At 30.9% G+C, this 15,052-nt stretch overlaps 3 protein-coding genes across 14 annotated transcripts in view; 2 read left to right on the top strand and 1 right to left on the bottom strand.

The window, feature by feature from the left end:
- Positions 1-5,728, top strand: part of Pli (E3 ubiquitin-protein ligase pellino) — a 7,696-nt gene extending 1,968 nt beyond the window's left edge. Inside the window, exons 2-9 of one of the 3 annotated variants that reach the window (XM_017905443.1) lie at positions 239-417; positions 1,128-1,310; positions 1,391-1,622; positions 1,701-1,901; positions 1,974-2,261; positions 2,336-2,667; positions 2,752-2,879; positions 5,543-5,728. In XM_017905443.1, coding sequence (XP_017760932.1) covers positions 383-417; positions 1,128-1,310; positions 1,391-1,622; positions 1,701-1,901; positions 1,974-2,261; positions 2,336-2,667; positions 2,752-2,878 — 1,398 coding nt within the window. In that variant the 5' untranslated portion in view covers positions 239-382 and the 3' untranslated portion in view covers position 2,879; positions 5,543-5,728. Of the gene's footprint in view, positions 1-238; positions 418-1,127; positions 1,311-1,390; positions 1,623-1,700; positions 1,902-1,973; positions 2,262-2,335; positions 2,668-2,751; positions 3,017-5,542 lie in introns of those variants that run through there. The other 2 variants (XM_017905444.1, XM_017905445.1) reach the window with 2 other exon arrangements.
- On the bottom strand, positions 3,698-10,587 carry LOC108551317 (putative RNA-binding protein Luc7-like 2). 7 transcript variants are annotated; one of them, XM_017905450.1, is made up of 8 exons: positions 10,131-10,205; positions 6,911-7,028; positions 6,708-6,837; positions 6,547-6,630; positions 5,541-5,589; positions 4,894-4,992; positions 3,997-4,763; positions 3,698-3,870 (listed from the first exon to the last, which is right to left on the bottom strand). In XM_017905450.1, exons 6-8 carry the CDS (start codon positions 4,987-4,989, stop codon positions 3,792-3,794), a joined length of 942 nt encoding a protein of 313 aa, XP_017760939.1. In that variant the 5' UTR covers positions 4,990-4,992; positions 5,541-5,589; positions 6,547-6,630; positions 6,708-6,837; positions 6,911-7,028; positions 10,131-10,205; the 3' UTR covers positions 3,698-3,791. The 7 variants fall into 7 exon arrangements, with proteins under 7 accessions (XP_017760939.1, XP_017760938.1, XP_017760936.1 ...); XM_017905449.1 differs by having other exon boundaries at positions 6,708-6,801; XM_017905447.1 differs by having other exon boundaries at positions 6,547-6,634; positions 6,708-7,028.
- Positions 10,588-11,206: 619 nt separating this feature from the next.
- On the top strand, positions 11,207-15,052 carry Art4 (arginine methyltransferase 4). Of its 4 annotated transcripts, none has more exons than XM_017905306.1 (8): positions 11,207-11,565; positions 12,119-12,256; positions 12,342-12,836; positions 12,915-13,181; positions 13,264-13,486; positions 13,586-13,872; positions 13,941-14,077; positions 14,297-15,052. In XM_017905306.1, the coding sequence occupies exons 1-8, from the start codon at positions 11,433-11,435 to the stop codon at positions 14,405-14,407; spliced, it is 1,791 nt and encodes a 596-aa protein (XP_017760795.1). In that variant the 5' UTR covers positions 11,207-11,432; the 3' UTR covers positions 14,408-15,052. The 4 variants fall into 4 exon arrangements, with proteins under 4 accessions (XP_017760795.1, XP_017760797.1, XP_017760793.1 ...); XM_017905308.1 differs by having other exon boundaries at positions 14,279-15,052; XM_017905304.1 differs by having other exon boundaries at positions 12,116-12,256.

Below are 15,052 nucleotides of genomic sequence, written 5' to 3'. Positions count from 1 at the left end.
TTCCCTACAAAGCTATATTAAAATACTGTTATAATTATATGTAATCAGTAAAATAATTTATTGATTTTAGCATAATATAATCTACCATGATAATAAATACTTTCTTATTTATTCACCATTAATGAATCATTTACTCTACTCTTATTTAAAGAAATAAATAGATTGATTAAAATTAGAAGAATGCTAAAATATATAACAATATAGCAATTATTATTACACTGAATATTTCTTATTGCAGATTATAATTACCAATTCACAGCATCCCATGTTGCACTTGCTCATGTTTGCTCAACTTCGCAAAGATACTTAAGACTGTCTGTCCTTATGAGTATCTTTTGAAGTACAGTGGAAGTAGTAATCTGTTAATTTTACTCAAAGGAGGATGCCAGTAACTAAACGTATTCCATGCCCTTCGCGGTAAGTAAGTGGTTTACGTATTACATACTGTAGGACGAGAAACAAAGAGATCTACAAATAGGTGACTTAATACTCTGTCTTTACATTAATTTTCAAACCCTTCTTTTTGTGATTCCATTTATGCAATCCTTCTTAGGAAGGTTGGTTCTTTAAACATGAAATATTTGCTATTTAAAATATATATAGTAATCTTTTAAAATGATTTATGAAATAGCTAATTATTTCTATCATTTTAAAAATAACAAGTATATTTTCTGAATTATAGTAATTATGTTACTGACATCCACCTTTAAGCTATAAACTTAAAATGTTTAAATATATAGAGCAATTTATTTAGTTCTTCATCTTTATATACAGTGACTGTTTTATAATTTAAGAACGTAATTAAATAGAAACAAAACTTCCACCATATGAAATTGTTTATAAAAATGCCTATATTCAGAGTATTATTATTGTTTAATGCTATAGGGAATAACTAGGTTTAAGAATATGAACAGTGATTCAACATGTAAGGAACGTAAATATTGTATCACATCTTACAATGTGGTAAGAAATAAAAAAGACAAAGGTGGCAGAAATAATAATTCATTACTTTTTAAAACACATAATTATATTTTATGAAAAAAACGTGTAAATCTGTGAATGAATTATGATAAGAATAATATCAGTTACTATAATTTATTATTAATTATTAAATTATATTCTTTCAGATCTGACGGTGGTAGCAGTGAAAGTCCATTACTTGTGGAAGAAGGAGAAACAGTTGGTGCACCTCACAGTCCACGCAGCAAACATAATCACAATCATTCACATGCTAATCCTCATAGGTCCCACAGTTATCGTCATGAAAAACCAAAACATCTCATAAAATATGGAGAACTAGTTATTCTTGGGTAAGAGACAAATTTTTTTCTGTTACATTTCAATGAATATATAAATATATGGAAGTATAAGGTACTTAAATATTTTCTAGTTACAATGGATTCCTGCCACCAGGAGATAGAGGAAGAAGAAGGAGTAAGTTCGTTTTGTTTAAGAGACCTGTACCAAATGGCGTGAAACGCAGTAAACATTACATCGTTAAGACGCCTCATAGTTCACAAGCAATTCTTAATACAAAACAACATTCAATTTCATATACTCTTTCTCGAACACAAGCTGTTATTGTAGAGTATACTGAAGATGAAGGAACTGATATGTTTCAGGTAAATTTGATATTGTTTAATTTTTTTTAATGTATTATTTTCATAGTATTTATATTGATATATTTTTAAATAATACAGGTTGGGCGTTCTTCTGAATCTCCTATTGACTTTGTCGTTATGGACACTTGTGCAGGAGGCAGTGATGGTTCCAACGAGGGACGTGCTGCTCAAAGTACAATTAGCAGGTTTGCCTGTCGAATTCTAGCCGATCGATCGGATCCTAGAATCGCGAGAATATATGCCGCAGGTTTTGATAGTTCAAGAAATATCTTCTTAGGGGTAATATTCTTTACATAATATGTTAAAAAAATGAAAAGAAATGTGAAAAAAAAAAAGAAATGATCGTTATAGGAAAAAGCAACAAAATGGCAAGAAAATCGTGAGATTGATGGCCTTACGACAAACGGTGTTTTAATAATGCATCCACGAGGTCAATTTTGTGGCGGTGAAGCACAGTGTGGTTTTTGGAGAGAAGTCAGTGTAGGCGGTGGAGTTTTTTCGTTAAGAGAAAGTCGAAGTGCCCAACAAAAAGGAAACGTCGTAGAGGATGAGAACAATATTTTGCAAGATGGAACTCTGATTGACCTTTGTGGTGCCACGTTACTTTGGAGATCAGCTGAAGGTCTAGCAAAGTCGCCAGTGAGTACAAAAAATCTATAATATTTAAATTTGTATAAAAATTCGAAGTTCAAAATATTATGTATTTTGTATAGACAAAGCATGATTTGGAAGAACTAGTTGATGCTATAAATGCCGGAAGACCACAGTGCCCAGTCGGTTTAAATACGTTAGTTATACCACGTAAAGCAGCTACAGACTCAACACAACAACAACCATATGTCTATTTGAAATGTGGACATGTACAAGGTCTCCATGATTGGGGACAAGAAAAAGATAAAGCCACAAAAAGATGTCCAATGTGTCTCATAGCCGGTTCAGTAGTAAAACTTTCAATGGGAATAGAACCTGCATTTTATGTTGATTGTGGCCCCCCTACTTATGCATTTAGGCCTTGTGGACATATGGCTACGGAAAAAACTGTGAAGTTAGCAATACATATATTATAATACTTATATATTTTTATATGTTTAGCAAAATATATATAATATGAATACTTTTTGTGTTACAGATATTGGGAAAAGGTTGCAATTCCACATGGTACAAATGGTTATATTGCAATTTGTCCGTTTTGCGCAGTCCCTCTTGAAGGAACACCAGGATACGTAAAACTGATTTTCCAAGATAATGTAGATTGAGGTTCGTTTATTATAAGATCGTGAGTATGTGTAGAAATCATTAACTTCTTATAAAATTCAAGGACTATTAAAATTAATAAAATGTAAATAATCTTAATACAAATATATAACAAAGTTCTGTCTTCTTCCCTCAAACATAAATTTAAGCAAAACTTTTGTATGTACAAATAGCTCTGCAATAATTATGTACATGATTCTTAAAATAAATATCCCTTCTTAAACAGTATTAATTACATATATTTGCTATGTATTATTAAACTTTTTAATGTAAATTTTTTAATATCTAAAAACCACTTTGATATCACGTTCTAATTTTTTATCTGACATTTTATAAAAAAAAGAAATTGTTTTTCTACTTTATAATTTATGAAATGTAAGGTTATGAGAAAATGCATGGTTGCAATATTTGAATCAATGATTATTTCAACGTATATATTTTCGAACATATCCTCATTTTTTTATGATCATATAATAACCACATAAGATCATGTAATCATATTATAAATATGTAACATTTCCAAATATGGAGTTACGCGTGAACTATTCTTATGTACACGAAATATTAACTAGATTTAAAAGTATAATAAGTATATCAAGATCAAATAGAATAAGTATATTAGTATATTAATATCTAATAAATTCAATCCTGTTTTTACACTGACAGGAGAATGCGCCTACTTTTACACAAAGATATTTCGAAATATTGGTGTTTCCAGTAAAGTGTGACGGACAATGTACAAATCTTAGTCTATATTCTCGAAGAAAAACCTCTATTGCAAAAATGACGTTCAGTGAACGCGTTTCTTTCCTGTTTTTTTCTTTTTTTTTTTTTACATATAATGTGCACAAATAAGCACGTGAGAATTCATACGAAGAAAAAATGATTGAGCATAATTAAAAATGATAATTAGTTTTATCTTTTTCGATCATTGGACCCACTACGACGAGAACGTGATCGACGGTTACGGCTACTACTGCGTGAACGTTTTGATCTGGAACAAATAAAATGATTATCTTTAACTATCATAATATATAAAATGTTTAATAAATTTTTACATCAAGAATTTACTATGTATATCATTAAAATATATATTAATTTTTAATCGATTTTAACCAACCTTTTTCCACGACTGCGACTTCGAGAACGTGACTTTCTCCTATCCCTATCCCTGCGTTCGCGATCTCGATCTCTTTCGCGATCACGATCACGATCACGATCACGGTCGCGGTCGCGGTCGCGGTCGCGATCACGATCACGCTCTCTATCGCGGTCACGATCACGATCTCGATCACGTTCACGTTCTCGATCCCGATCGCGATCGCGATCTTTGTCTCTGTAACCCAATCCTCCGCGTCGACTATCACGATCTCTATCGCGATCATCTCTGTCTCTATCTCTGCGTCTATCCAACAACGACTCTCTTTTTTCCTTACGTCGTTCTTCCACAGTTTTTTGAAGCTCAGCCAATTTTTCGCGGATCTTGATGAAGCCTAAATGTAATTTTCCACCGAAATGATCTGCTAATCGTCGATCATTATCATGAATTCCAAGGTATGCGCTGCAAACTTCGCAGACTCTCAGTTTTTGTTGCTGATAACTAGACGCTGGCATACTATTCCGATATTCTTGTTCGGCCTCATTCTTCTTTTTTCGTAACTCGTCAATCTCACCCATAAGCTTCATGGATTCCTCAACGAAACCTTCTTCACCAAGTTGTTCGGCTTTGGCCAATTTTTTGCCAATTTCTTCTGCGAGTACATGAACATTATTCGCCTTTGCTGCTACTTCGGCACTAAGCTCTTCTTGCGTTTCTGCGAGACGTTGTTTTGCTTGTTCTGTACGGCGATCACAATCAGCAATAAAATTTTGTAAATGTTCCATGGCCTTGAAATATGAAAAATTTAAATAATGTTTATTTAAAATAATGTTTAAATTATAAAGTAAGCTTCGAAATAAAAATTAAGAATTTTCCTTTTTCATCCAAGAAATACTAATATAAAGAAAGGATACTTACATCGATATCATAAAAGTGATCCTTCTTCTTTTGCGCAGCCTCATAGTCAGCCCGTAGGGCCAAGTCGTGAATCTGGGGGCATTCTCCCAGGTCCATGCGCTGCGATTTACAAATCATTCAATATTAGGTTATTATTACATCTAATCCCAAGAAGCCTCATTGGGTTTATTTAATATATATATACATATAATCCCTCCCGACTTGTTTTATGAAAGATTATACGACAAGAACAAGGTTTTTCAACTGGCTGCTTCGTAAACATAAAACTAAACTGGTTAAATCGATAATCAACTAAATAATTTAGAACGCAATAACGACAGAAGTTAAGAACCCTAATTGTACTTGAAAAAGATACGATCTAGATATGCTTTTTTTAAATCTTTTTTCATTATAGTACAAGAACTTACAAACGGTAGCACTTTTGGTATAAACATACGCGCTTGCAATGTAATTATATATACGTGAGTATATATTTTTATTAAATGAATAAATATATCACTATATTTATCATTTATTCCTCTATATATCACGTATATACGCTTACACTTGACCGTCATTATTACTATCATTATTTATTTTTTTGATTCACAGGACAAAGTAAAAATGCAATTCAATTTACAGATAAATATTTTGTTATGTTCACTTACAGAGTGGCAACACCTCTCCGCCTGACACGACAATGCGATGGCAATGAAGCTACAATCAGCACACACCTTAAGTTCATATGTTCAATGGTCTATGAAACAACTTACAACCTAATAGGTTTATTAAACTATTTATGGTAGAACACGAAATTGCCATATGTGAATCAATTCTAGACGATTTAGAAAACGAATTCAATACGTACATCCAATGCTGAAGAAAATTTTTCTAACAAAACTGGCGCGCTGTATAGTTCCCCCTAAATAAATGTCTTTCTCTCCCTTTCGCTCACTGTTCATGCCACTTTTCACTTTTTTTTTTCAGATGGATAACTTAAACGTCTTGCAAATTGCCAAAATAAACGCTTAATTATTGACGGTTAATGTACAATTTCCCTTTTGATTTTAATTTTTCTTTTATTTTTTTTCTCTTTTTTCTTAATTTCAAATAAAACGGAGATTTAAAGTTAGCCGTGTATGTTATCAACTGAAAGAAAAGCTACTGCGCGTTACAATAGTACGCATTTGAATTAGTTTCGATAATAGTTTAACTCTATACAGATGTTCCTAATGGTACACACGTTTGAAATGAAAGAATGAAAAGAAGAAGTGGAATAGGTCAATATCTAATCTCAAACGGCATAAAACTAACATACTGTGAAATCTCGATCGAACATTTCTTTGAATCGATCGTTTACACGAAATTGTTTATTTATATTTCCCTTTTTATATATTGGAGAAAGGATATTATTATACCATATTTGCTATAGATCGAAAATCATCATTAAATGTTTGGGACGACTTGATACATTCAAAGCTTGTTAGTCTGCGAAATAAATTTTCATGAAATGGCCAATCGAAGTTTCATTGCATATTAATTTATAGGAGAACGAATTTAAATTTGTCGAAAAAAAACATTTAGAATTCCGAGACTCGAATTCATAAAAAATTTTGTTTTCTTGGCAATTCGCATTTTTTTCCTTTCTTTTTTTAACTTTTTTTTATTACTTACAGATCACTGCTTCATTTCCTGTACCCATTATATCTCCGAGGATGAATACGATTTTCACACATACTTTCAAAGTAAACTTCATTTCTACCTGCCGTAAACGGCATTATTAGTAAGAAGCGACAATAAGACATCGTCTCATGAATCAGCATGGCGCTACTCACCAACTTTACACAGGCCTTTCAGGGTCTCGGAATTAATATTCGACACTCAGCCTCGCCACCGTTGACCGGTAGAGGGGCTGAGGTAACCGCCCGCCTTTATATGTCATTAATCAAATTAATATACCTAGTACTTGAATTATGTTAAGAGATAATCAAATTGTAGAATTGTAATACGTACGTCCTCTTCGCTTTTCAGTACTTACAGTAACGCGCATGTGAGAGCGACAAGTACAACACGACATATGAGCGGACAATACTCGCAACAATATTGTACAATGGATCTGATTGGAATTGCTTTTTCCAGAGACTCTGGAAATAGAACTGTAGGTACATTGACATTAGTGAACTTGTATATTCGTCATTCTCGCGAGTATTTGCCAGAAGTATTTCGTTTTTTCTTATATATTTCTTTCATAATTCGTTTTTCTTTTCAAATTAGTCTTTAAATACTTCGTTTTATTTATTTATTTGTTTGACATCTTACGTAGCTGTATTCTATTTTACCGCCCTGAACGTAAAATATATAGAAGGGTGCTTGCTAACTGCGATACGAGATGCCCCCTATGCACCGAATGCTAAGTTGCAAGTCTCCTTTTAATGTCCCTGAATATGCTATAGTACTTTTAAACGGTGCATTTTGAACACAAAATTAAAAAAATGATAAATAAGAACAAATGAAAAATCTAATAACTTCCTATTATATAACATAATAAATACATATGTTCGCTTTGCATTTATGGCACGTATATTACACTTTAATAACAAAGAACTTTTAACCATAAAATATACGCTATTCGTGTTTATTGCCTTTATTGCAATCGAAAAATCAGATGGGAAAATTTTCTGATCCTATAAAGGAATATGTTGTAGTAATATGCCAGTTATTAAAAATATGTTTCATAACGCTTGAAGAAATGTGTAATATATTCGAGATAAAAATTCAATATTGATTTAAATATCCACTTTTTTCTTTTTTCCCCAAGAAAATCCGTGCTAACATTTCGCACGTGAAAAAACATTTATAATGTCGCTTTACTGCAAGTAGTTAGACACATACAGAATTGAACAAAAAAAAATAAAAGAAAAAAGAAAAATTGAACTTTCAATCTTTTTAACAAACACCCTTTGGACCAATTCGCACAAGATGACAAAGAAATGCGCGAAGCAGTAATGACCGATATTATGCTGCCATACGAGAAATTATATTTTTACTGTAATCACAGAATATTTGCTGATATGTCAACCTTATGATTACATTTTTCATAATTTCCTGTATATACGTCCACTCGTATAAAACCATTAAAATAAATATTGATTTAATTTTAATACATTTCTAGGTTTTATAAAGAAAAGAAATGAGATAGAAAAAATAATAAAATATTTGTAATATGAAATATTTACAAAAGATGTTAATACATTTTTTATATTGTAAATATATATAAATTGCAATTTCTATATCTATACATTTTTAATTTAAAATACTGATTTTGTGTTGCATTTTATTTCAGATGTATATGAAATTGGTAGAATTTGCAAAAAAAAAAAGAGAAACATCTAAATGATAACATAGAATAATTAAATATTTTAATTAAAAGTTAAAAATTCTACATCTCGCTTCTTCTTTTTTTCAGATTGTAAAGGAATATTCCATAGTTATGATTTGCTGCCCCGTATTGCACTTCAACGCCTATCTGGTGTGAATTGATCAGAATCAATTCTCTGAGTATATCACACAAATGTCCTATTGTTTGTATATTGCAAAACTAATTTGTGTTGTCCAACTATTTGGCATAATATGTAAAATTGGTCAGACCAATTGGCACTGATAAAAAAAAAAGCACTATGCACAATGTATTTAAATTTTGTTTAGAACATACAAAATTATGCAAAAACTATTATATAAATACATAAAAAGAGACTTGTCAGTATATATCTATGTGTAACATAAAATAGTATATTTTAATAGATGTTATTAAAATTAAAAAATATTTAATTTTTTTAATTGTCCAAGGAAGTTAGGCAACCAGACTTAAGGAAGAATTTGCCAAAAATTGTATTTGGGAATCAATTATAGACAAATAATTATTATAGTTACACGATCCAAAATATAATTATATATTAGATATAAATTAGAAAAATTGACATTTTGATTATTTAAACAAAATAAAAGGAATAATACATAGTAACAATAAAAATAATTTTATTTTAGTAAGTTTATGCCAATATGCATTGATGAAACTAGTGCATAACACCTTTTTTATCTTTGAAAATTAATTTATAATACCTATTTACATTAAAGTAATAACGAGTAGTCAAAATAAATAAATTTAAAAAGATTTAAATAACATTAAATAATAAAATACCAAAAGGTGATCACATACATTGAAATATTAAAATGTTTTAATTTCTTTCTATTGTACTTAACATTCATAATATCATAAACAAATTGTTAATTATGTGTATGTATATATACATGTATATGGTGTACATATGCTTATACATTTAATGTATGAAATGTATAAAACATTGTATTTTATGTTCTTACAACGTACATACACCTACCTATAGAAATAGTTTTTCTTTTAATCTTTTAAATTAAATATTTTATAGCAAAATATGAATATTTGCTTACTCGTATGAATCCATAATTTTGTTATAATTTCTTTTTAAGACTGTTATTTTTCTTTTATTTAAGTGAGACAATACTAACTAAATATCATTACTAAGTTTCTGTATATAAAAAAAGTATCCTTATAATTTATGCATTGCCAATGATATCATATGCTATCGTTTGTATAATTCTAAAAAGCTTAAATGAAACATGTATCTAAAACTATTATAAATCATTCTTATATACATATATATGTATATGTATATATATTTAAGCTAAATGATGTTAATATGACAACTAAATTTTTAATTATTCTTGTTATATATCACTCTCATTTTACATTAATATAAAGAAAAGAAAAAAACTAATTATTTTTAATACATTGAAAACATAGATCATAATGTAATTTTTGAATATTCATGAAAATTCACTTAACACATTGTTATAGCTTTTGTACATGTGATTCAAATTTGTTTACAAATTAAAAAAATTATATAAAAGCAACATTACATGTGCATGTTGACAACATATTGCTATTTTGCAACATACAAAAAAAAAGAACTCAAAAAAGAAGCAAATGAGTTTACTAAATATATGAAAGCAATTGAATCGTGTAACCAGAGTAGATTGAAAGAATATAATTATAATAACAAAAAAACTAAACATGACATCAATATCTACTGACGTCTGATTGCTTTCATGTTAATGTAAAGAAGTATTTAAAAATGGGATACAAAAATGCTCTATTATAGCGTAAAAGTGCCAATGATATGTCATTGATATTCAATATGTGATAACTGAAGTAAACTCACCGTCGATGATAGAATTTCGTGTGGACAGCATGCCAATAAAAAGCTCTTGCAGACCTTAGGATCCGAGTACTTCACTTGAAATTTGTTATTTTCACCTAAAATCGTGATATATTTTTTAATAATTATATCTCATAAACAGAACAGTACATATGTAACAGTAAAAGGTGTAAGCCACCATCTTGTATTTTTGTACGAGATTTCAAGTAATTGTAAATACTGATGTTACGAAGAACATTCAAGTTTTTCTGTGAAGCAATAATACGCACCATTCCGTCCAGTTCCCATCAACTGGTCAAGCATAGCTCGCATTTGATCGTGAGCAGTCATTTTTTGAGAGAGTGCAATATTTCAGATGCACTGTCAAAAATGGGGGAGTGCAATCAGCCACACCACCAGCCTTCGAGTTTCGAGTTATTGTCCAACTCGTATTTATCGATCAGAGTATCGTACACCACTAATCGTGTACGTGTGATTCGTACAGGTCGTTCTAGAAAATATATAAAACTTCCGAGCATATAATAGCGACCAATAAAATTTCAGATCTTATGTACATATTCAGAAACTGCTTTCGATTGGTTATCACTTTATTAACACTTTCATAATTTTATTCTTAATTCAGTATATAATAAAAATACAATTATTCAACATTTTTAATATTTAATATAAATCTCTTTAAAATTAACTACAGTGTGTACATTTTTAATATATTTGTAAGATATCTGTTTGTATAGTTTTAAGTTGGTAATAAACTGATCAAATTTTCCACATTTCCTTTAAGAAAGATATAATAACTTACATCTATGGAAAGTTAAATGAATAGATAAAAAATGCGTATTATACGAAAACATTAATGAATACAGAATAAATTCACATTTAATATACCTTGCATTCCAAGTAATATATCAAATAGCTAATAAAAGAATACTAAAGATACAATTACATCTAAAGTCGCGTCGGCGCAATAGTAACTTGTTCCATCACCCTCCGGAACGATCATCTATGGTATTGTGAATCTAGGGAGTTCAATTAGGTATATATATTCAGTGTACTAGTAACCCTATTGCGCGTGTGTAATACGCGCCGGGGGTGGTTAGTCAATGGTTCAGTCTACGAACGTAAAAAATTGCAATTTCAAGCAAGATTTGTTTAATATTATTTGTGTGATTTGTATCAGGAGAGGCGACATTGCATATTCTTTTCTTTTCACTGATAATTTTTTGAGAAACAACGTTAGGATAGACAGCGAGCACAATAGAACCTATTGCAGAACTGCAGCGTACAATACGCACGCGGTGTCTAAAAATGGCGAAGATGTTTCGCGCGGTGACAGTATCGACTTTGTCAAACAATGGACAGTCAGCAGCAAAATTTAACAAACCGGTCACACTTAATATCAACTATGATCCACAAGGTCTTAGTGTTGAGTTTCTTGCAGGTACAGATTTATTAATAAATAATTACTTACGAATTATGTTAGCGTCACTACGGTGTGGATAACATAACCATACTTAAATAAGCGTTTATAGTATCTTTTTAATTAAAATTTAACAATTGTTGCTAGTATATCATAATAATTGAATTTTTGGAAAAACGTTTCTAATATGTCATACAGGTAGACTTGCAAATATGACATATTTATCTTTCGTTGAATATCCAGTAATTTGATAGAATTTGCTACATTTACAGTGTAATTGTTCTTTATTGTAAATATAATTTTCATTTATAATAAATAATAATAAATTCCAATGGTTCTTTTTTTAAACATTTGAAACAATATACTTCTATTATTTTTTCATACTCTATGGTCACTATATTTGTTTACTGTTTTTAAATATTTCTTCTATTTTTTAACAATTTATAATTTCATTTTATTGTAAAAAATTTTGGTAAATATGAAAAGAATAGTAATTTTAAAAAATGTTATTTACTTATAAATTACTTTAGAATCATAGTTTCTTTTTATGTTTGTTTTTGTTTTACAATAGGAGAATCAATACGTAGAGATAAAACAACCTTATTGGAATTCCCAGTAACACCTAGTACTGAATGTTCTAGAGTTTCATCTAGAAGTTATGTATTCACACTTGATACTGATAGTTTACTTATAACATTTGCCAATGAAACAGGTGAGAAGACAAATAATACTATATTCTTTAAATTGTATTGCCTAATGTAACTTCTTATATCATTAACAAATAAAATATTTTATAGATTTTAGAAATTTTCATTCACAAATATTAAAATTAAAGAATGGCAAGGGTATGTCTGCATTTAATGAAAGAACTGAAGAATCTTCTGCTATGCAATATTTTCAATTTTATGGTTACCTGTCTCAGCAACAAAATATGATGCAAGATTATATTAGAACTAGTACATACCAACGAGCAATTTTGGGAAATCTATCTGATTTTAAAGATAAAGTTGTGCTAGATGTAGGTGCTGGTTCTGGAATATTATCATTCTTTGCAGTTCAAGCTGGTGCAAAGATGGTATATGCAGTAGAAGCAAGTAATATGGCAAATCACGCAGAATTGTTAGTTGCTGCAAATAACTTGTCAGATAAGATCTTTGTCATAGCTGGTAAAATAGAAGAAATTGATTTACCAGAAAAAGTAGACTGTATAGTAAGTGAACCTATGGGTTATATGTTATACAATGAAAGAATGCTTGAAACATACCTTCACGCGAAAAAGTGGTTAGTTCCAGGTAAATACTTTTCAATTAATTTTTATTCCCTATTTTATTTTTTCTAAATATTGTAGTAATGAAATAAATGTTACACAGGTGGTAGAATGTTCCCTTCTCGAGGAGATCTTCATATTGCACCATTTTCTGATGAAAATCTTTACATGGAACAATTTAATAAAGCTAATTTTTGGTACCAAACATGTTTCCATGGTGTAGATCTCTCAGCAATGCGAAATAATGCAATCAAAGAATACTTTAGACAGCCAATTGTTGATACCTTTGATATAAGAATTTGTATGGCTAAATCTATCAGACACATTGTAGATTTTCAGACTGCTAATGAGACTGATTTACATAAAATAGGTGAAAATTTTCGTATTATATTTAATTTTTGCAATTAAGATGTGAATAACCAGAATATTATACCATTTTATATATTGCTTAGAAATCGATGTTGATTTTCATATATTGGAAAGTGGGACTTGTCATGGCCTTGCATTTTGGTTTGACGTTGCATTTATCGGATCAACGCAACAAGTGTGGTTAAGCACAGCACCCACAGAACCTCTTACCCATTGGTATCAAGTTCGTTGCCTTTTGGAAAATCCTTTGTTTTGTAAAAGTGGTCAACTCTTGTCTGGAAAAGTCATACTTATTGCAAACAAAAGGTGAAATAATATAATTATGGTAGAAATTTTTGAAATTTAAAAGTGCTTTGGAATGTGAAATAATTTTATATAAAAGCTTTATATAAAACAATATTTTAGACAATCGTACGACGTGACAATAGAATTGAAATTGGAAGGAACAAATATGGAAAGCAGTAGTAATACTTTGGATTTGAAAAATCCGTACTTTAGATACACAGGTGCAGCTGCACAACCTCCACCTGGTTTAAATAATACTTCGCCTAGTGAGTCCTATTGGACGACCTTAGATGCACAAGGTGCCAGGCAAGCAGTAAATATGGTTAATGGAATGTCTGTGAATGGTTTAGGTGAAGTTTCTATGGATGCTACCGCGGCGGTGAATCCTAGTAATTTACTTGCAATAGGTAAGAATATAAGTAAGCTTTATTTTGTGAACATGCAAAAATTATTTATTTGTGTGGCTATAATCTAGGAGGCCAACCAAATATTCATCCGGGTTCGATTTCGAGTACAGGACGCGGGCGAGTAGGAGGTACAGCGACGAGTACACAAGCAGCTCAATTAATAGGTGGTGGAATTACTCCAAATATGTTTACTTCTCCTGCTACGGTAAGTATAAAAAATTTTAACTAGATTACGAGCGAGCTACCGGAATATCAGAGTGTACTATCATATATATTATGTACCATACTTATGAACAATATGTGTGAACATTTGCACCAAACAAAAGCTCGCTATATATTCAATTTATAAGTCTAAAGCGAAAGGATACTAAAGTGTACGCCTGCCTGCGTGTCTTTCGCGCTACAGCTTGGTGTTACTTTCCAGCAATCGCTGGTCCTTGGCAATACTTCACATTACCCAGTGAATCCCAGCTTGATGATCGGAGATTACGTGACACCTGGTAATGGCATATCGTCTCAAACTTATCGACAATGATCAATGGCGAAGTCATTTTGCACCGAATATTCCCATACGGCAAAACAATTAAGTGATCGCCATAGCGCTAACAGTAGCGGGGAAACCAGCAACAACAATAAGCAGAGCCGCAAGTTGGTGTTTAGTTCTCCAGCAAGCAAATTACGACTCTCGTCTGCTGTTCGTATTTTAAATGCAGTTAACTTGGCCAACCTTAACACAAATGTTGGTTATGTTAATGGCAACAGCAGTAACAACTTCGCTTATTTTAATAAAGTTATCATTGGTTCTGGGTTTGGATTTGGATGGAGCGCTAGAAGAAATAAGTCACAATGGGAAGCACGTTGGAGGAGAGTGCGAACCGTCCTCTCGTAGTTGTCATTAATTTTCGATTAGCCTTTATTTAATTGAAGTCCCTTGAAGATTTGATCTTCCAGATCGAGAAGTGCATGCTTGCCAAATGTACCCGAGAAAATAATATTTTTTAACGACAATACAGTTTACTAATGCGTAATGTTCCACGCGTCAACTATTTTACGGAGTCCTGATATAACATCGTTTGTACATCAAAATCAAATTAACGAGAGCAACCGCAAGTAATTGCAGTTGCAATCTTTTAACCCTTTTTCCTTCGGTGTACACTTTTTGAAAGGTTTCATTACCGGA

The sequence above is a fragment of the Eufriesea mexicana genome, unplaced genomic scaffold (assembly GCF_001483705.2).
Source record: "Eufriesea mexicana isolate 0111107269 unplaced genomic scaffold, ASM148370v2 scaffold3780, whole genome shotgun sequence".
In the NCBI taxonomy this organism is placed as follows: domain Eukaryota; kingdom Metazoa; phylum Arthropoda; class Insecta; order Hymenoptera; family Apidae; genus Eufriesea; species Eufriesea mexicana.
This window is presented reverse-complemented; position numbering and strand designations above follow the sequence as displayed.